Source organism: Gopherus evgoodei, chromosome 13 (genome assembly GCF_007399415.2).
Source record: "Gopherus evgoodei ecotype Sinaloan lineage chromosome 13, rGopEvg1_v1.p, whole genome shotgun sequence".
NCBI lineage: Eukaryota > Metazoa > Chordata > Testudines > Testudinidae > Gopherus > Gopherus evgoodei.
The window spans coordinates 5,746,848-5,769,308 of NC_044334.1; the positions used below are offsets into that span (position 1 = coordinate 5,746,848).

General features: G+C 50.5%; 1 protein-coding gene across 5 annotated transcripts in view; it reads right to left on the bottom strand.

Moving 5' to 3' along the window:
- Positions 1-18,773, bottom strand: part of SH2B3 (SH2B adaptor protein 3) — a 100,352-nt gene extending 81,579 nt beyond the window's left edge. Inside the window, exons 1-2 of one of the 5 annotated variants that reach the window (XM_030582681.1) lie at positions 18,685-18,773; positions 3,313-4,101 (exon numbers count right to left, since the gene is read on the bottom strand). In XM_030582681.1, the coding sequence (XP_030438541.1) occupies positions 3,313-4,074 (762 nt within the window). In that variant the 5' untranslated portion in view covers positions 4,075-4,101; positions 18,685-18,773. Of the gene's footprint in view, positions 1-3,312; positions 4,102-7,879; positions 8,075-8,376; positions 8,468-8,932; positions 9,154-12,604; positions 12,851-18,684 lie in introns of those variants that run through there. The other 4 variants (XM_030582684.1, XM_030582685.1, XM_030582683.1 and 1 more) reach the window with 4 other exon arrangements.
- Positions 18,774-22,461: the final 3,688 nt, after the last annotated feature.

Below are 22,461 nucleotides of genomic sequence, written 5' to 3' on the forward strand. Positions count from 1 at the left end.
CCCCCGAGTCCAGGCCCTCCTGCAAACTCCCTTCTCCCAAGACACGTACAAGAACCAACACTGGAAACCAAGGAGATGCGCCCAGTCAGTACCCAAGTGATACTATGAATTATCTGTATTGTGGAGGCACCTACGGGCCCCGAGCTGGGATCAGGGCTCCCTGCGCTATGTGCTGTACATTTCTGAAACCCTTCTCCAACCCTCCACCTTCTCTGTGTTTCTCCTCCGGTGCGGTGTTGTATCTAAGTTCTAGACTACCAGCTCTTCAATAGAAGCATCTGCTGCTCTTATTTTGACAGCACCCCAAAGTGCAACAACCAGCACTTTCGACATGAGGAACTAGACAAGGTTTTCACAGGCCGTGGTCAAAGACCCAACAAGGAAATCAGAAGGTTATAAAATAGCCCAGAGAGTCAGCCCAGAGAGGGGCTCTCAAGGAATCTGAAACACAGAGATGTTTTACTTTCTCTGACATAGTTAGCGGTGGTTAGTCAACCCATTTATCATAACAGCCCTGCTGGGGAATAAAGGAGACCACGCGGGTACAGAGATACAGGGCTGTGTCAAGTGTCTCTACTAAGCTAACACAGACTCTAGGGGGCTTTCTCCTGCAGTTCTGGCCCAGGCAGAAAGCCCACTGCCCATTCCTGTCAGACTCCTGCAAGAAAAGCTCCCCGGCACTTCAGGAGGTGACCTGCCTGCGTGGGAACAACCGATTCAGGTCCCTGATAGAGAACAGTCTGTGCCCTTCCACCCAGGAAGCAGCATAGGTTCTCCCAGTCACCACAGGGCACCTCTCGCTCGATTGCACAGCCAGGGCCGGACTGCGCCCTTCGGTGCTGCAAGTCTGGCTGTGCTGATTCAGGATGGGCACGTCCCAGCATGGGCTGGGCCTTGGGAACATATAACCTTGCAGCTGGGCTTGAAAGGGAGCATAATCCTCTCCCTCCACGGAGCAGGGCAGGGGCCTACGTGCGAACGCCATGCAGCCCCTTTGTTACAGAGGAGCATCCTACTTCCTGGCCAAAGCAGGGCCCACACCCTATAGCACCATATACCCAAGCAGGGACAGGCCCAGTCTAGCAGAAGGGGAGAGGAGAGGAGAGAAGGGGGGCCAGGAGGAAAGACTCCATACTCAGTTACTACAGTGATAAGGGCCACATAAGAACCCAGACAGGTGGACTCTCAGAGCCCAATTCACCAATCACACCAGTTAGTCACTTCTTTGAAGTTAATGGGGTCTTCCCAGGATAAGACCAGAATCAGGTTCCTGGGTTCTCTTCCTGGCTCTGCCACCAATTCCTTGCATAATCTTGGACATATCACCTAACCCCTCCGTGCCTCAGTCCCATCGGAAAAGCAGGGCTCGTAACGCTCACCCAGCTTTGGAGGCTCCAGGTGAGATACAAAGGACGTCTAGTAACAGAGCTGAGAATTTCCTGCTAACTCTTTCTTCCCACTCCCGGACTTTTCCCCAGGGTGCTAGCACTCTAGTGCCTCATCAGAGCAGAATCCCAGAAAGCTCAGACACCTGACAGCTCAGATCTCAAACCATTCTGAGCACCAGTCGTTCACAAAACACGAGAAGCAAGTTTCACAACAAAGCTAATCTTGCCAGACATCAGGCCCTAAAGCCTGAAGCAGAAGCAAAGGAGAAACTCTCCGACAGGAATCCATATGACTCTCACCTAGCATCAAAGTTCTGAACATATAGGGCACAAAGTCTAAGTGTGGTGAAGTTTCACTTTCAGAGCAGCACCAAGGGCCCAGTCCAGCTCCCATGGACGTCACTGGAGGCAGGATCAGACCCAGGACAGGTGACCCTTTATTATTCTGAGGCTCAATCAAGGTTTAAACATTAATGCTGTATTCCTCCAGTAAGAAAATAAACCAGCTGAAGAGTAGCTTTTCACCAACTGTAATCAATAAAATACTCACGCACAAGGCTTCTTTGCTTATTTCCAAAGCTCCATATTTTTGCACAGAGGTTGACAACCCCTCCCTGCATCTGAATACACTGGCAGTTCAGTCCCCACTCAGAGAACGCTCATAATGGAAAAGTGATGAATCTCTTTGCCCAAGGGAAATATGCCAAGGAATTCCTGGAATGAACACCCAATTCACTCGCTCAGAGCCAACCACTAGAAACCTTTATAACTTGAAGCTGATTCACGTTTTGTTTTTTAAATAAAACCACGATACAAGTAAAAACAGCCAGGCAGATTTAGGCCAGTCGGAGATCTCATCCTGAACTTGTAGAGGAAAAGAAACATCACAGAAATGCAGAGGTTCCTTCCAGCCCAAGAGCCTCCCTAATCCAGTGTTTCTGTACCTTTTGGATATCAGGGATTGGTTTGCTGCCTTCCCAAACAATGTCAGGGAGCTCTCATGGACCAGTGGTTGAGAAACCCTGATTTAGTCCATCTTACTGCAGGTAAACCTAGACCACCCGGACAGGATTCCCCAACCTCCCTAGGTCACCTGTTCCTTGTCTCCATTGTGGGATTCTTTCAATAACAGCTGCGTAAGGGAGGAGCCGCAGCTCTCTGTGCAGGGGAATTCCATCCTACACTTTATGGGGATATAAGCACCAAGAAGCAAAGGCCACTTCCTCAAATCAGACCTAATGTGGCTCCCCCAGACAAAGTGGAACCGTGGCTCACAAACAGGCCCTGAGTTCTAAAAGAAAAGCTAGGGACGTGTCAGGCCAGACCAACTAGCCCCAGCTGAGGACCTGGCCCATTCCTCTCCAAGACAAAGGAGTAACCACAAATCCCACTATGCAAATCCAGCCCAGTCCGAGCAGCTAGGGACGATTCTCTAGCCCAGTGGCTGTCAACCTTTCCTGATTACTGTACCCCTTTCGGGAGTCTGATTTGTCTTGAGTACCCCCAAGTTTCACCTAACTTAAAAAACTACTTGCTTACAAAATCAGACAAAAATACCGAAGTGTTACAGCGCACTATTCCTGAAAAACTGCTGACTTCCTTAGTTTTACCATATAATTATAAAATAAATTAATTGGAATATAAAGATGGTACTTCCATTTCAGTGTGTACATAGAGCAGTATAAACAAGCTGTTGTCTGGATAAAATTTTAGTTTGTACTGACTTTGCTAGAGCGTTTTATGTCGCCTGTTGTAAAACTAGGCAAATATCTAGATAACCTGATATACCCCGGAAAACCTCTATCTACCGCCAGAGGTACACATATCCCCGGTTGAGACCCACTGCTCCAGTAATGCATGAGCAATGAAGAGCCGTGGCCAGCAGCAAACAGGGGAGGGATTTGAGATACCTCCGGCCGCTTACCTTGGGGGGATCAAACAGCTCCAAGACATATTCCTCATTGTCTGACGTCCCTGCCTTCCGTAGAACCAATCGGCACCGCTGCCAGCGGGTCCCACTGTCCATGGTGGTTTCATCTACCATGCTGTATTTTAAGAGACCCTCCTTGCACACCTCGTGAGCCTGATCTCGGGACAGGGTCCACGGCAGGATCTTTTTGGCCAGCCCAGGCTTGAGAGCAGGATCTGGCGTCTCCCCCTCTCCTGGGATGGCCTCGGAGGATCCCCTGCGCAAGAACTTGTGCAAGCTCCTCCGCAGCTGGGTGAGGGAGAAGTGTCTCCTGGTGGTCAGAGGGGAGGCTGCCCCCATCAGCTCCTCAGAGCTCCACGACTTGGGCAGGTCCCGGACGTTAGTGTCAGCAGCTCTGTCGGACTCAGAGTGGGCAGTCAGCTCCGTGTCCACCTTGGCTGCGACCGGCCCCGAAGAGGCGTCCGCGTGCCTCTTGCTGGTCTCCCTATAGTCCCGCACCCTGCTGCAGGGCAGGACCCTGAACTGGTTCATGGCGACGCCTTCCTTCACCTCGTTGCAGAAGTACTGCTGGAAGAGGTCTGTGAACTGCACCGAGAAGTTCTCGGCTGCCAGAAGGTCATGGTGAGGGTTCTCGGTGGCAAACAGCAGGTACTTCTTGGCGAGCTCCTTGGCCGTGGTGATGGCGTGCAGTTCGCAGAACTCATTCCAGCCCTGGGAACGCCCGGGAGTGCTTGCTGGGATAGTCTGGCCATTCATTGCAGTGACTGGAGCGATTCAGGTGCACTGCAAAGACAAAGGAAGAAAGGCTGCATGAGGGTTTTTCTCGGGGCTGGTGGGGGGCTCTGTCCGCTTGACAGGCCAGCAGAGGGCGGTTCAGAGATGGAAACGCCAGGCCTGGAGAGCCCAGACCTTGTCAACGCAGGGATTTCAGGCACCAGTGGAGTGCACCAGATCAAGCTCCTAGTGCAGCCACACCTGCCCTCCGTGCACTACAGTTTGCACCAGTGCAAGTCACAAGGGTTTGCGCTGGAGCAGCTCTATGACGGAGCATTGGAGTCCCTGGAAGAACAGGTTCAAATGATCAAATATCATGCAGGTGACTCGCGGGGGAGGAGGGGGCGTGCTCTGGGATAACACCTTATAAAAGCCAACGTCCCATCCACTCTCCACACATATTCCAGATCCTATGACACTTCCCCTCTTGTGACTGCTGTGTGACGTGCTGCCTTCCACCCCAGAAGTGGCTGCATTTCAGTGAAGTTGTACAACATGTACACAGCGCCAAATCCTGAAGCCCTCATTCAGGACCCAATTCTGATCTCACTTGCAATAGTTCTATGCTGACTGAATTGCACTGACATCAGTCCAATCACTCCACGTTTACACCAGTGAGAGAGCTGCGGTTTTTCCAGTCCTTATTCAGACAAACTCTCATTAATTCAGGGTGGGATTTCCCCAAGTACTGAGCTGCACACAAGCAGCGGGAATCAGTTTAGAAAAGAACTTGAGTCTGCTCTCACTCTCCCTGAGATGAGTAATGCCTGGGGGACCCACAGAACTGCACTAGGGTAAAGCTAGGCAGGCTACTTATCCAGTTTTATACCAGAGAGTCCTCTTTAACTATGGCTTTGTCCCCTGTCCAGTACCGAGACAAAACAGGACGTGGTTTTGTCCAGTATCAAGAATGAGTGGCCCCATTATGAAGAGTACACCCCTCTGCAAGGTCCCACTGGCAGAGGAGGTCCCACGCCAGTCCTTCCCGGAAGCACTGGAACGTCCGGTATTCCAGAGATGCAGCAGTGGCCACCCTAGGTAAAAAGGGGAGAGACCAGAACGAGGCTCTAAGCCATCAAGTAACAACAGGCCACGATTCTCTGCTACAGGCAGCAAGTCAGTTCAAGCCCATGTTATGTAGCGTTTAAGCACACAGTTGGGACTGAATTGAGAACCACACCTCCAGGTCCACTGGAGGATTTAATGGAAGTTTTGCTGCTCAGACAACAATTAAAGTGAAGATTTACCAGTATGTGCAGCAGTGTGCCTTGGGGGATAGGGGGGAAAAAAATCAACCTCGAAAATAAGTGGATAAAAGTTCCAGAGTGGCACATGGCGCTTGCCACTTCCACGGCAGCTTACTCCAAGGTGACCCAGGGAAGCTTTGGGTGGTATTGTATCCTTGCTGGGCTCAGGACATTAGAGAGACAAGGCAGGTGAGGTGATGCCTTTTACTGGACCAAATTCTGGTGATGGGAGAGAAGCTTTCGAGCTATTCAGGACTAGGAAAGATGCTCAGAGTGTCAGAGCTAAATACCAGGTGGGAACAGACGGTTTAGTATATGGGACCATTCAAGGCCCATCAACACCCCTGCAGTCATAGGACAGAGAAGGGAGGGGACCTAGTGGGCAAGAGATTGCTGTAATAAGCCATTACTCATCTCTGTGTTGTAATAAGCCATATAGTGTCTTTATGGCACTGGATTTATGGCTTATTACAAGAATCCCTAACTCACTACTTTCCCCCCCACCCTCAGCTGATTGGCTACTTCACCTTAAATGGTCCCTGAAGCTAAACCATTTTTCCACCTAGCATTTAGCTATGACACTCGGTACTTTTCCGAGCCCAGAAGAGGAGCTCTGTATAGCTACAAAGCTTGTCTCTTCCACCACCAGCTGGAGCAATGAAAGGTGTTATCTCACCCACCTTGTCTCTCAAAGGAAAGCTTTGTTTTTTCAACACCAAGAGCAAGGCACCCATCAGCTCGAGGTTAGTGAAGGGACTGGGAATCAGGATTCCCGGGTTTGATTCTTGGCTCTGCCATAATTGTGTGTGGCCTTGGGTGGGTTCCTTAGCTGCACTGTGCCTCAGTTTCCCTATCTGTAAGATTGGGCAAAAATTACGAGCCCCAAGGGAATGCTGAGAAGCTAAATTAGTTCAGTGTCTTACAAGCATGTTGAGCATTCCAGGGGTCCTTGTTCACATAGCTGCTTTCAATTCCTTTCTGTGCATCTCTCCCTTCCACTGCCCTAAGCATGCAGAGTTTCATTTTACCCATGCGTAACAGCCTGGCAGATTTCACTTTAGTTTAAGATGTTAGTTCTCAAGAGGATGAGCCAATAAAGCCAGGGGTGGGGAGGATCAATAACTTTCAGCAAAAGTCCAGGTAAAGAACAAACACTTGGCTTGCCGTTTGGCAGGCTCACAGGGGAGTGTAAAAGGCAAGTAATTACGCTGACACCACAACTAAACTCACGTGCACCAGCTCCCCCCCAAAACAAGCACAAGCTTCTTACTTTGCATGACTCTCCATGGCCAGACACGTTTTCCTGCAGGTACAGCTGCCAAAGCCAAGCTTCCCTCAGACATGCCTGTTATCTGAAACTCTCTGCTCTTCTAAGCATATTACCTAGAAAGATAGCACCCCTGCCAGCTCAGCTCTGCGAGAGCCGATTCACTGGTGCATCCATTCTAAATGGCATGCTCGTAACCCAGCCGTAGGGATCTGATTTACAGATGATTCTTGACACGCAGAACTGAGCTTAACCACCCAACACTTAACCCCTGTGGTTTTCCTGGTGCGTCATGTTTGTTTAAATCACCACTTTAATGCTCGCAAACCTAATTCTCACACGCACAGGCCCGAGTGCCACAAGTGGATGGGAAGTGGTGAAGAAAGGAGTTTTCGCCTCGCAGTCTCAGCTGGGATTCACCCCATGGACTTCGACAACAGGAGGGATTGTTTCGGAGCTTTGGATATTTGGACCGACTCCAACATAAACAACAGGGTTTGCAGTTATTGTTGTGCAAAGCCAAATTTGGGTGGCTTAAACAGGTGTCAATATTTGAACCAGAACAGCAGCATCGTGGCATTTCCCCTGCCCATGCAGCAACCAGCATCCTCATTCCCCTAAAGCAGCAACAGTAGCCACTCTCCCTCTAGGTAACTGTCAGGGTGGTTAAACACTGGAATAAATTCCCTAGGGAGGTTGTGGAATCTCCATCTCTGGAGATATTTAAGAGCAGGTTAGATAAATGTCTATCAGGGATGGTCTAGACAGTATTTGGTCCTGCCATGAGGGCAGGGGGCTGGACTCAATGACCTCTCGAGGTCCCTTCCAGTCCTAGAGTCTATGAATCCTTCCATTACCTGGACCTGAGACAATGCCCACCTCCAGAGGATGCAGTGTGCGCTGAGGCAAAGGTGGCAGCTGTTTGCACTGCCTGATCCCGGATCACTTCCCTTCCTTGGGAGACAAGACCAGCCCTTATTGCCTGAACAAACAGGTCTGCTAGAAGCGACACGAAGTCCAACTCAGTTGCCCCCACCGTACATTAGCCCACAAGCCCAGTGACAGCCACCTGCGCCCAGGCACGCCGTGGGAACCAGGGGTCTCATTGTAGTAACGCGGAACAGTGGTGTTGGGGACGGTTTCATTTTTTCCCCAGTGTCAGTGTGGCTGCAGCTTTGTGAACCCAACAGAAAGCAAGCCCTTCACAAGCCATCTGTGAGCCACGTTTTCAAGGGAACTGTTGCATGCTCCTAAACCAGTCTGTCAATCTCACCTTCATTAGCTCCCCGCTAAATCCACAGGACCCCTTCATCTCCAAAGAGCTACTTCTTTAGTGCCGATGACTGAAGGAGTCCATAATAATAAAAACACATCAGCTGGCTGGCTCAAACCGCAGGGGTCACCAGACAAGGGACCATGAAAAAAGGCTCCTTCTTAGCCATGCTCCCAGGGTTGACTCTCCTCTCACCTACATAAGTGTCAAACAAGAATAATTCCACTGACATCGACAGTCACAGCTCTGTAAAAATGGCTAAAGGCAGACCAGGATCAGGCCCACCATGCGTCTCCAGAGTCATAGCGTCCAACCTTAGTGACAAAGTGTGTGTTTTTTACCTCTTCTTGGCCCTGCACAACCCAGGTAGCAATGGAAGAGTGAGCTGGATTTTGTTCTGGCACATGCATCACATGGTTTGTTAACTCAGACCCAGATTTTGCCTCTCACTCACACTGGTTTCAACAAGACTACTCATGGAATATGGTGCTACTCACCATGAGAAACAGCAGCATCATTGGGCCCTCGATTCCAGTTGTCGGGTCCAATTTTGCCTTCAACCACACATGGGCAACCTGACGGAGGACAGCCGAATTTCGCAGATGTCACTAAGGACAGCTGTTGGCTCTGATAACCTCTATTACAAGTAATGAAGTGTGAGCCTGAAAGAACCAAGCTTGACTCTCAGATCCCACAGAGAGATTACAGGGCTGGCAATTAGAAAAGCCACCCTTACACTAAGCAGATTTGCTCTGGAGACAAACCACACAATGCCTTGTGACTCTGACAATGCTGTCCTTCTAATGGCCTTCCAGAGCCTCTACCTTTCAAGGACTGCCTCACTCACCTCCAGAATGCCACCGATACGAGAAGATTAGAGGACTGAATTCCCTAGCCCCTACTCCTGGCTACTGCCTGCAGGATTTGACCTTGAATTTACAGACACAAACATTCCACGCTAGATTTCTAACTACCCACTAACTTGTCCTTAACCACCACATTCTGCAGCTTGGCTCTGCAGAGCCTGCTTATTCCTGTACCTTTTGCTTGTACCTTTTGCTTGCCTGAAGCATTTATCAAAGTCGTACATTCTATTCAAACAGGAAACATCCTTCGTCCGCACTTAGCTAAATATCCTGCTGCTCCGGGGACGTGTGACTTAGTGCTCCTCTGGTAAGCCTCCCTGTGATTAAGGCGGATAGTCGGTGCCGTCGTTTGGGAAGCCCTTTCTAAAAGGGATTGATTACATTTTTCTAGAAAATCCAAAGGGTTTAATAACTTGGATGGAAAGAGCAAGGAGATTTGGAGCACATCAAAGCAGAGAACGTGCCACTTCTTGTTTACATCCAGGGTCCCCCGGGATGATAAACACTTTAACCTGTTCAGAAAGTGGACCAATATCTATGCAGACCCACTGCGCTTCTTATTACGTCTTTCGAATGTTCGAGGCCAGGGAGAGATTGTATCTGTCGAGAGCCATCCGAGCCTTGCCCAATATTCTCAGAATAACAGTGTGTGTTTGGAAATAACTGGAATTGACGGGACATGAAACAACACAGGAAGAAACAGGTCCAGAGCCAGAACCAGGCAGAGTGGGGATGTGCTTCGTTGTGACTGTCCCAGCCATTCACCCCCCTTTGGGCCCCTGAGTTTCTCCTTCTATCAGCTCTGCCAGCCTGCGAATGACTCAGCATCCTCGGGCACAGCTCTGGCTTCCTCCCGCAGACAACAAGAGTGCTCAGCCCATGGAATTTCAATGGCTGCTGAAATGTGGATAGACAGCAGGGCTGTTAAAGCAGCCTTCTCCAACTGCACTTGCCCTCCAGGAGCAGAAAACAAATCCAAGCTCCCCATGCACGCTTCTACGAAGGAGACAACTTGTCTTGTTTCCCTGGCAGACTAACAGAGTAGCCAAGAAACCAATGGATTATTGCAACACTCTCTGATTTAACACACCATAACATGCCCCTTGCACACACCTATGGATCAGCTGACCCCTTCCCATGCACATCACTATATACACATATGGAGCAATTCCGTTCAACAGAGGTGCCTTTAATACGCTGATAAATGACAGCAAGTTACGAGGCTTTGCTCACACGAATTAGCAGATCTTCCCCTGGCCTCCATGAATGTGCCGCAAAACCAGTTAATGAACGAGGTTGTTTGCTTGCACAAGCTCCATGATACCTGCCCAAATCCAATGTTTGATACGTGACAATGGATTGCTGGGAGCAGTAATGGCAAGCGGCTGAAAATACATTTCAAAAGACAATGTATTTTTCTAGCCAGGACTATAATCGGAAATACAGTCCCAGAGTTTCCTCTATTTCAAAAGTGAACAGAATATATTACATTGCTGGGAATTCTGACTGCATGAAGATGCAAATATCTCCTAAATTACATGGGAGCTGAAGCATGTGCCCTATTTCACCCAGATTGGCAATAAAAAACACTGGCTTTGTAGTTGACATGGCTTGCCAACTACAAAACCAGTTTCTTCTCCCTTGGTGTTCACACCTCAACTGCTAGAACAGGGCCTCATCCTCTCTGATTGAACTACCTCATTATCTCTAGCTTGCCTGCATATATATACCTGCCCCTGGAAATTTCCACTACATGCATCTGAGGAAGTGGGTATTCACCCATGAAAGCTCATGCTCCAAAATGTCTGTTAGGTGCCACAGGACTCTTTGGTGCTTGAACAGTCTCTGAATCTTCCTAAATGTTTGGTCTCGATAACATCCTGTAGCAGTGAGTTCCACAGTCTAATTATGCACCGTCTGAAAACAGTATTTCCTTGTAATCCGTTTTGAAAATGAACGTTCTTTCCACTACACTTTGTTATATTCCATGAAACTGAACTATGGCAATCATCTCTGGTTTGGGCTACGTTTCTTTTCAGATCCATTTTATTGGCTTTGAGGCTATGAGAAGCACCGCCCACAATCAGGCCCGGACAGATTTACTTTATTGGTAAATGTGATGGAAACACCGACTGAATGCAAACATTCCAAAAGATAGCTGGTTTTACACGCTGCATGCAAACCCCTTTGCCCCCCCATGTGTACCTCAGAACCCATTAGAGCTATCATCATTATTTCTACATGCACAAAAAACCCATTCAACCATAAAACAAAGCACATCATGAAACATATACCACAAATCTTGCTCTGTATCAGAGGGGTAACCATGTTAGTCTGGACCTGTAAAAGCAGCGAAGAGTCCTGTGGCACCTTTTAGAATAACAGACATATTGGAGCATGAGCTTTCGTGGAGCATGATGCATCTGATGAAGTGGGTATTCACCCATGAAAGCTCATGCTCCAATACGTCTGTTAGTCTATAAGGTGCCACAGGATTCTTTGCTGCTTCTGGTGATGGAACACTTTATAGGTCTGTCCAGGGGAGTTGGTAACAGGATACAAAATCTTCCACCTACAGATCCGGGGTCAAATGCGACCTGTCATGGAGGCAAAGTTACTATCTGTGACTGGGGGCCTGCCTGCAATGAATATAGTGGTCTCAGCTTAGCTCCAAAAGGAAGAGTCGTTCTCAGAAAAATCACTTTCACAGTTAGCACCTTTGTTAGTTTAGCCCATGCCGGGAAGTGGCGGCCTCAGGACCTGACATGGGGTCAGCCCATGCCAGGAAACGGTAGCCTGGGGTTCTGGCATGCCCTGACCAAAACAGATTAGCATGCAGCTCAGCAGCCATGCTCCAATAAGGTTTCAAATGAACATTGCTTTGGGTCAGCGTTTCGGAGACTGGTCTCTAGGAGGTGCAGGCATGTGAAATGTTTTCCCTTCCTGTTTTTCATTGTCTTTCGGCGCACAGCAGAGGCTGCGCTGCCCTTGTGTGCAGAATAGAGGGGGGGTGTCTCTGTTTGTGCTGAGTGGAAACAAGCTGCCTAGAGCCCAGCGTCTCAGAAATGCTGACCCAAAGCAATGCCGCCTGCTTACACATCTGGTCCAGGCAGCACAGGCTGCCCTGTCGGAGGATCCCACTAGAACACCATAGTCCCACATCTGTGTTACATCAGCACTGGTTGGCCTAGTCTGTGTAAATCACCAAGCTGGGCTGCAGTCCTGTAAAGGACCATGTTCTAGTGAGGTCGCATTGGCAGCAATTCCCTAATACTGTAGGGTAGAGTGACCAGATGTCCCGATTTTATAGGGACAGTGCCAATATTTGGGGCTCCTATTACCTCCCACCCCCTGTCCTGATTTTTCCCACTTGCTATCTGATCACACTACTGTAGGGAGATGTTAATAAATTGCTTACCAAATGCTTTGGCCCAGAATGTGTCATGCAGACAGCTCCAGAAACAAGCTCTAAGGGTGATCCACGAAGGGGAGAAAAAAGTGAGATTGGGGCTTCTTTTTTTGGCACGTTTTTATGATGGTAAAAGTTGTTGCTGGTTGTTTGGAGTGTGTGCGTTTGTTTTTTTAACTTAAAACCCAAACTTGCTTTCTATTTGTTTCATTACTTTAGAAATTCAGGTCTCAGCGACCAATGGAGAACCGGTGGGGTTGTGACATCACACAAACCAAGGCAATTAAAGCTGGTTTGTTGAGAGGCGGGGGGGGGATGTTTATTCACTGGGTTTTGCTAACACATGGGAGAAAGTCCCCTTCGGAAGGATTTCCTAGCCCTGCTCTAAGAGGACAGACAGCTTCTGCATCAGCCTAACAGACCAACACAAAAAGGGGGGACTTGACGTACCTGATATTTCTAAAGGAAAAACAAACAGGAAAGAGGCTTCTTTTACACCACAAAGCAGCAAAGAGAGGCACCACTCCAACAGGTCACCTGGCGTAGGTCACACTTTAAAAGAAGTGATCTATCACGAGCTTCCATTTTTCCACATGCTCATTTGAGTGCTTCTGACTACAGCCACGAGCTCTGCTTTACTCAAAGCAAGGAAGCTACAGCAGAATAGAGAATCTCTCTCCTAGCTGAGAAGTGCTGAAGCTTTTAAAAGAGCCCGAACAGCAACTGGCCCCCGAACTACCGATAGCATCAGCATAAGCACATGATCTACTTGGCGTTCACGTTCCTGTGCCCGATGCAGATTCCCAGTGAAACCAATTGGAGTTTTGCCATTGACTATAGTAGGAACAACGCGAGGGAGGCACACTGGGCCAGGTACTCAGCTCGCGTGGAGCTAACACTGACCATCTGGCCTAGTGCCCCTGTGCAGTTCACTAACACTGTAGTCACATATCAAACTGGGTCCCTTTTGTAGAGATGTTGGGACACAATCTAGTGCAGCAGTTCTCACCCGCTGCCCAATCAGCACACGGCTGCAGCCCATGTGACATCCTCAGGGGCATAACTAGGATGGGGTGGGAGGGGCACTGCCCCAGCCCAGAGCCGGCAGGGTGAGTGCAAAAAAGAGGTGGCACAGGATCAAGCCCAGCATCAGCACTCCCAGCAGGATCAGGCCCAGTGGCATCAACCACCTCCTCCCCCTCCCGGCAAGATCAGGCCCAGCAGCACTGGCAGGAGGCCAGAGTGCTCAGCACCCCTCCACCCCACAGGTCTGTGGTGCAGTGACACCCGCTGCAGCAGGCTCTTTGGCACTAGGACTGCAGCAGCAGGTGGGCAGAGCAGGTGGCATGGCTGAGCAATGTGCAGCTGAGGTAGGAGATCAGCAGGCACGGGGAAGGGGGTACAGGAGCCCAGGACAGCACAGGGAGGGGTGAGTGCAGAGGGCTAGGGCTGTGGGGGGCGGGGGAAATGCAGCTGGTGCATGGGGGACAGACTCGGGGGGGGGAACGGGTGGCTGGGGGCAGTCCCTGGATGGAGGGCTATGGGACACAGCCCCTGGATAGGGGGAGCTGGGTGCACGGGGGACAGTCCCTGGCTAGGGCATGCCCTGCACCAGGCAGAGCTCCCCATCTTTGCAAGCAAGCTCTGCAGCCACACTCCCCGGGCACTCCATCAGCAGCACCACATCAGGAAGGGTAGCACAAACCATGCCATGCCACCTCTACAGGAAATTAATTCATTTTTGAGTTATTTTTCTAATTTAAAAGCTCCTGCCAGACTTTTGCCAGTGCTGAATTGACAGGTACTGTTATCGATTTAAATCATATTGCTGTCATATAACAAATACAAAACCTTCTTTTTTTGTAAGTGTACAGGTAGTATATCTTTGCGTGGATACAGCCCACACAATACACAGAGAGCTGCATACGTGGCCCACAATGGTAAACAGATTGAGAACCACTGCTTCAGCGAGGGGTCCTAGTGATAAATGCAACAGCTTCAGAATCAGGCCCACCATCTATCACAAAAGAGATACACACACACACATGCAAAAAGAGTCTATTTTAAAAGGACACTATCAAATGAAATATGGCCCCACACTGAGGATTCGTAAAATTCACCTTTTACAAAACCCAAGAACAAACTCTTCTTTTGCCATTACAATGGAAATTGTTAAAACATAGTAAAATAAAACAAAACAGAACAAACAACAACAAAAAAACAACCCCCACACCCCAAAACGTAACATCCCCAGGGAGCATTTGCAACCCAAACACGGCAGAAACAGAGCGAGGCAAGGCAAGCTGAAAATGAAACTGACTGCTCTGTTTCCACTCTTGGGGCCAAAAGAAATGTAAACAATTGATGTAAACCCTGAAAAGTAAATTGGATGTTTAAAAAAATACTTTCCATTTTAACATTATCAGCTGAACATAAACACACACATAAGGAAATCAGAGTTTTCCAGACTCATGAATTTTAAGCTGACAGCTACCCTGTAAATTCAAGGAGTATTTAACATGACTTCTGCATACATTTACACTCTTGCCCTGCTTACAACTTACTTCTCAAACAAAACAAAGTTCTCAGAACTAAATTCTATGAACAAACTCAGTTTTTCTCCAGGATCGCACGCATTAAAGGAAGCATTGTATGCCAGGCAGTTGCCTAGCAGGGTTGAGGCTGCTCTGTCTAGCACGCTGCCAGCACGATCATACATGAACCATGCTTTAGAACCTGACACAGTGACCAGTTTGAGTAAAGTAAACGTAGTGCTGCAACTGGGAAGACTGAAATCCTCTGCATCTGCAGAGTGGGTACAACGTGGGTGGGAGCAGCAGAAACTGCGCTCTAGCCTTGACCTGAAGGGACTATCCCTTGGGGGTGAAAAGGTGCTTAAGTCCCATGCCTCATTCATTCACTCCTTAGCCTCTCTAACAAGACCATGCCTACAAGATCCCACTCCCGCAGGGGAGGGCAGCTTTGCACTCCCCCAGAACCCCCACCAATGAAAGTGACCGGGGGAATGCATCCGATCAGCAGATCACCTGGCTAACCCTGGTCCTGCCCCTTCCCAGGTCACGCTGCTGGCAGGCTCCAGCAGCCTGGCAAGAACTTGCACTATTGTTCCCCACACCTCTGGGTGAACTCATAAATGCGCTACTCCCCTGCATCCATGGTTATTGTCCATGTGGCTGCTATTCCCCTTCCCTTTCCCAGCCTCAGAGGAATTGGGACACTACTTGACATCACCCTGACTGCTACACTTCCATTCAATTTTCCAGCTCTGATCACCGTTTTATTTCAAGTCAAGTACTGTTAACAGTTAGCATTTTGCAATGCTACAGAACTTCAAGGGGCTTTTCCTTTATAATTAAACATATATCCCTCCAAGTAATGAAGAGGAAAATGAGGTTAGCATCATGCCACTGACTTCGGTGGAGTTATTCCTGATTTACACCAGCGTGGGAAGAGATATCAAACCCAAACATACCTATATTTAAACAACATAATACGTCATAACTGGCCACATTCTGACTTACTTAGTGACTCTGACTTTTCAATAGTATAATACAGTGTATAAAGAAATCTTAAGTGTTCGCCCCAACATTTTTTTAAAGATCACTGGAATCTCACACACATGACAATACTTGCACACCTTAAAAACTGCCCAGTTATTTTACACCTGCATGAAAAGCCAGCGGGCATCCCAGTGACTGGCAGGTTATTGACACCATACCAGGCTGTGACCCGCTCATTAACTGACCTTTGCAAGTGTTAGACACCCTCTGCTTGAAGGCTGAGCAGCTTGTCACCGCAATCCTGACAATAAAACGTGTGTTCCAATCACTCAAGCAAATGGAAGTTAGTGTAGGATCAGTGAGAAAGACTCCGTACAAATAATGATCTAACACACCATTAGAGGTATTACAGTAGCTCCAAACTGATCGAATAATGAGAGACGGTGAAATAAATGCACTAAACAGGCAAAGGATGTGGAAAGTACTTCTGGGAACTTTTTTCTACTGATCTCTAAAGACCCACCAACCTGGGGAAAGATAGAAAACTGATGTGTGTGTGTGCAACAGAGTGAGACTGAAGCTCAGGGAGCAGGTGCCCTTGATAATAAAAGAACACATCCCTTGCAACAAGCAGAGGTAAACTATAGAACCCTCTCGCCATGGTGGGCAAAGACAAACTGTGGTGCACGTGAGGGGGAGGAGGGGCGACGAAGGCATGTGCCTGGTGAGTGCACGCTGGTTTCCTCCCCCTCCCCCATCAACATGGGTTTTATTTTTAAATATCAACATTTGGAAAGATAAAAGGGTTGCTGGAGGCCTTGTCCGAACACAGAGCTGTGTTTAACTCAAAGAGTGATTTTATATCAATTGAGTTAAACCCATGCAACTTGTGTGTTTTCACAATCTTATATCAGTTTACAGCTAGTGTATCTCAGTTTAATTTGCATTGGTAAATGTACAGCTGCAAGCTGAACCAACAGAACCAGTCTCGAACAGCCCACACAGCCCGCACTGCTTTAGCGAGGCCAAGTCAAGTTGAACCGGTGCAACTTCTGTGTCTAGACAACGTCCCTTTAACTCAGTGATGGGAGCAATATAAATATCAAGGCAGCATCATGTACCCACTGGGATCAAACCACATTATAATGGATGTAGGGTCTAAGTTACGTATCAGCACATTGGCGTAAGCTCAGTGGGGACGTGGAAGAGCAAAGTGCCGCTGGAGCAGTACCTAACAGAAGGGTTTAAAAAGCAGACGCCCCCTGCTTAGTCATACACCTTCTCACCCCCCCCTTCTCTTGGGACCTACTTACCTAGCTTTACAAAAGTATAGTCATGCCAGGTCTGAATTTGGTCCTTTACAGGTTTGCAGTGGCAACACTAGTGTGTTACAACATGATCCTTCTAACACAACAGGCTATTTAAGCAGCTTACACTTTGTCTTATGCCCACACCCTCTGCAGGATTTGTGCCAATTCTATCATCCTGCCGAGGTTTTTCCACAACCGAACGAGGAGCTCGCACAAAACAAGACTTGAAAATAAAAGCCATTGATTTCCCTGCTTAGACACAAGGCAAAGCCACAGAGCTCTCCTCAGAAACAAACAGTTCAGGATGCCAGCAGGTTGGCCACTCCTGTGGGTCCAATTCAAAAATAAAAGGGTCCTTCTTGAGGTTTTATCATCACAAACAAGAAATTGTAACTGCCAGAAATGCCCAGTTGTGTAAATTATAAATAAAAGTGGAGGTTTTGGGGGGGGCAGGTAACTGATAAGGAAATATTAGGGTTTGATCTGCTTTCAGTGAAGCTAAAGGCAAAAACCTCCCTTTGATTTCACAGGCCCTTCTACTCGATCAAATAACCTGCTGGTAAAACTCCAGTCCCAGCAGAGGTGCCTCAGAAACAGGCTTCTCCCAGCATGTTGTCAGTTCCTCTCTCCGCCACCTGTTCAGTTACCTCATTGCAAAGAATAATTCGAGCCCCCAGCGGGCCACCTACCACCCCCCTTCCCCAGCTCATCTTGACTCAACCGGTAACAACAACTCCAGTAAATCCCAGGTCAGGGGGCTGCCAAACCACCTCTGCAAACAGCCGCGGGCTTGGGAGCGTCCCTGCTCCGAGCGCCCGGCTGGGGGGAAGGAGCCGGGCCCGGGTGCCGCGGAGGCAGGGCTGGTCCAGGAACGAGCATCCCAGCCCTGAAGACAACATCGCCAGCGAGCCGAGCCCAGCTCTGCCCCGGTGCGATGCACCGACCTCAGCGATCCGGCTGCTCGGCCCGGGGGCAACCCCTGCTCTCGGCGCCCCCGCTGTGCATGCGGGGTTGGGGGGGGGGCAGCCGGGCCTCTGCCTCTCCGGACTGAGCCTGGGGCTGCCCCAGGGAGACCCTGCCCGGGAGATCAGGCCGGAGACCCGGGGCGCGCTCCATCCAGTCCCAGGGCCGGGGCTTGTCAGCCCGCAGCTGGGCGGCTGGAAAAGGGGCCCGGGCACGTGGGGGGCGCCTCGTGGCCAGGGACACAGAGTGGGGTCCCCCGCCCCGGACGGGGACAGCTTGACCCTGGAGCCTCAGGCCGCCTCGCTTAGGCTCCTGCTTGGAGAGGCCTGAACCGCCCCCCCAGGCTCCGGGGAGCGGCTGGGGGGCTCCTCGCCCCTGTGCCCCGCAGCTCCCGGGGGGCTCGGGAGGATCTGGCCGCCCCCCACCCCCGCGCGGCCCCTCCCTACGCAGCAGGAAAAGGAGCCGCGGCCGCCGCTACTTTCACTTTCCAGGGCAGCCCCGCTGGAAGGGCCCCGGCCCCTGCCGGGCGAGCCCCGCACCTGTCCCTGTCTCGGGCGGATGGAGTCGGCGGCGCTCAGCGCACACGTGGTGGTGCCAATGGGGGGGGATCGGGCCCCTTGCACCGCCCGGCTGCGCTCCGGGACCAAAGCCACATCCCCGGGCACCCCGGGAGGCGGGCTCCGGGCAGAGGGATGCCCCGGGCCAGGCGGCCAGGGGACGCGGGCAGGGGCCGTACCTGCAGGAGAAGCCGTCCGTGTGGCGCTCGCCCATGGTGCTGGCCGCGGGGCCAGGTGCCGCTGGCTCGGGCAGGAACCCCGGGCGCGGAGAGGGGGCGGCGGCGGCTCCGCCCCGCGGCACTTGCCTGGAGCGCGGGACCCCCCCGCTGCTGGGTCCCAGCCCCGGTCCCCGGCTGGTCGGCCAAGAGCAGCGGCGCTGGGGGGTGGAGCGGGGGAGGAGCAGGCCAGCTGGCCCCGGGGGCAGACGGGGGGGCGCCTGCCGCCCCCAGCGCCTCTTCCCTGGCGCCCACGTGCGCCGCACTCCGGTCTCCCCGGGGGCCGCAAAAGTCGCTGTCCCGCTGCTGCGCGGGTCTCTTGCCCGGCCGATGAGCCCGCCCCTGCGCGCCGCGGAAAGGGGCTGCGTGTTTACAGCCCTCGGGTTAAAAGGCAACTTTCGGACCAATAAGGAGAGAGGGAGTCGGAGTCCGGCCGCAAACGATACCGAAAGTAGCCGGCTTCTCTGTGCCGCCTTGCGCCCCGCCGGGGCTGATAGGGGAGGGGAGACCGAGCGGCACAGAATGAGCCCCCCCCCGGGTCTTATCTAGGGCGTGAAAGGCGGAGAAACACCACCAGCCTGCGCCTTTAGTGCAGCGCCTGCTCGCACACGGCCGGGAAGCCATCGCCGTGCGCGGGGAGGAGAAATTCGGCTCGGTTGGTTTTCCAGCGACAGGAAAAAAACCTGCAGCCTGACATGAACCTGCCGCCTCTAGCACGAGGTTTCCAGTCCCCTTCTCCCGGGGCTGCGCTTCCACTGCTCCGCAACGGCGCCCCCTGCAGGGGTGGTTATGTCATCGGGGGGGGACTTTTGGGGTGATTTAAAGTTGTATTTGGTTTAATTCTTCATTTCCTTTTTTATCCCTTCCATAGGATGGCAGGGTTGGAAGGGACCTCAGGAGGTCATCTATTCTAACCTTCTGCTCAAAGCAGGACGAATCCCAGATTTTTACTGCAGGTCCCTAAATGGTCTTTCTTGTCAAGGATTGAACTCACAACTCTAGAGTTTAGCAGGCCAATACTCAAACCACAGATCAATCCCTCCCCCAATTTAAAAGTCAGCTGCCTTTAAGTTAAAGAAGAATCAAAGAAAAAAAAAGGTCTTGGGAAGCTGAAGGTATAGTGCTGGGATCCTGGGTTCAATTCTTGTCTCTGCCACAGACTTCCTGAATGACCTTAGGCAAATCCCTTAATCTCATTGTGCTTCAACTCTCCAGCTGTAAAAAAAAGAGATGACAATCCTTGCTTTGTTTGTTGTGTCTAGTTAGATGTAAGCTCAGCAGGTAGGGACTGTCTCTTACTGTGTAGAGGGACTGTCTCTTACTGTGTAGATGTACAGTTCTTAGCACAGTGGGACCCCAGTGCAACCATAAGACAAATAGTAATAACAGAACAATACTACACCAAATCCCTACATTGTTACCTGTATATAATACCATCCCTAAAACCTGAGTATGTAACAGATCTTGTAACCATCCCTATAAAACACAGACTAAGAGTTCTTTTAATTGCCTTTTTCCTGTTGCAGGGGAACTCGTTATCCACACCAACTCAGCGCTAAATATAGGGCAAAGCTCCTATTGCCATCATGGGGACTGCTGGGTCTGCAGCCAGATGCAGGATCAGGCCGAGTGCAGGTAGCAGGAGTGTCTGACGGCCTCCGAGTTCATGGCGTAGCCCTGCGGAGCAGGCCATATATGGTATCCTCCAACTGTTGTTATTGCGTCACACAACGTGTCCCATCTGTGCCCGATCACTCCACACAGGCAGCACAGCCATTCCGTTAGCGGGTTAAGACGATGTTTACTTTTAGCTAAGATTCTTTGTTTGATCTGGTGCTCTTGGGAAGTGACTTCCCGTCAGGAATGTTAAACATCACTGTGACTGGCCCTGCAGCTGGGCCAGGTCCATGCTGCTCCGAAGCACACCAGGAAAACCTCTGTAATATGCCTCCAGCTAGGATTTGTCTAAGGATAAAGGGCAATGCACTCCCAGCCCAGGTGCCAGGGCGTCCCGTCCAATTGCTGCCTTGTTCTTTGACAGTTTTCTAAAGGCTTCAGTGCTGCTCTTGTAACTGGGGAGACTGGTTCCTAAAGAAATTTTAAGGGGTCTCAGTGAACTCATGGCTATCTGGCTTAAAAGATTTGGAGAGCTACTGATGCATGCCTTTTAATGATTAATTAGTGGTTAATGCATTACACTCAGCCCTTTACATCACCCAGAAGAAAGATGGTCTCTGCCCCAAAGGAGCTGGTATCTCAGAGTAGCCAGGATGCACTGAAGAATGAATGGCTGGCATTCTATATAAAGCATCCTTAGTATTATGGAATCACTTCTTGTGGGATGTCTAGACTGCAGTGAGTCTGCAGGAGCCACTGGCATAAAAGGCAAGCGGGGTTTGCTGGGCTGAAATAGGGAGGGCGTAGCAAGCACACGGAGCAGTGTGCAAAAAGGCACACGTGGCTGTGGGAGACACGAGGCAAGGAGGCAGAGTGGGGGAAGGGTAGCGGTTGCAAACTGCTTTGAACCAGGAGAGCACTGTGTAAGTTCTGTGCCCGTTACACCTTTGGTAATATCTGATTTAGTTTTGGGAGGGGAGTGTCATGGTTACTGCAGGGTTCTGGGAGTCTGCGCTTGTCTTCTGGACCTGCTGCTGACTTGCTGTGTGATCTCAGGCAAGTCACGTCAGTGATCTGTGCCTCGATTTCCCCATCTGGAAAATGGAGAGATTCATGCTCACTGGCTACACAAAGGGTACTGTGGAACCTAATCACCATGGGTAAAGCACATTGAGATCCTTGGCTCAGAGGATTCATTTAAATAGCATCTAGTGCCAAAATGGGAACCCCAGACTAAAACAGCGGGGGAGATGGCGCAGGCCAGAACCGAGGAATTACCTACAGTTCCTGCATGTGAGAAAGGAATGCTGCCACAATCCTAAAAGTGAGTTCCTGATACCATCTAGTGGACAGTTTTAGTATTGTGCTGGCAAGGAAAGGAGAATTTGTTTTCTAAGTGTGCAGTAACTCCTCGCTGAAAGCTGTCCCTGTTAACGTTGTTTCATTGTTTTGTTGCTGATCAATTAGGGAACATGCTCGTTTAAAGTTGCACAATGCTCCCTTCTAATGTCATTTGGCAGCCACCTGCTTTGTCCACTGCTTGCAGGAAGAGCAGCCCGTTGCAGCTACTAGTGGGGACTTGGAACCAGGGCGGACTGGCAGCCCCTCATCAGATCCCCGTTCCTTTAAGTTCTCTGTGCAGCAGCTGCCCAGTAGGCTAGCAATTGCAGCTGTCCTCCCCCCACTGCCAGGCACTGCTCCTGCCCTTTGCCTCCAAGCTGCTCCCCGAGCCTCCTGCTTGCAGTGCGGGGGATGGGCGGGAAGAGGCAGGCTAATGTCAGGGTGTCCCCCTTCCCCCTGCTCCTACACCCCGCTTACCCCTTCTTCTCCATATAGAGCAGGGTGGGGACACGGACAGGGGCAGTGTGCATTTCTCTCTCTCTCTCCCACACACAAGGTGTGTGTCTGTCTCTGTCTGCAATGCTGTCTCCCCTCCCCTCCATTCCTGCTGTCTTGTAGAGTGAGAGGCTACATTAACAAGAACGTGTTAACCTTTGAGGGCTCAGCTGAGGGCTAGTTCCTCATTTAGCCCAGGGGTTCTCAAACTTGGGGTTGGGACCCCTAAGGGGGTTGCGAGGTTATTACATGGGGGGGGTTGCAAGCTGTCAGCCTCCACCCCAAACC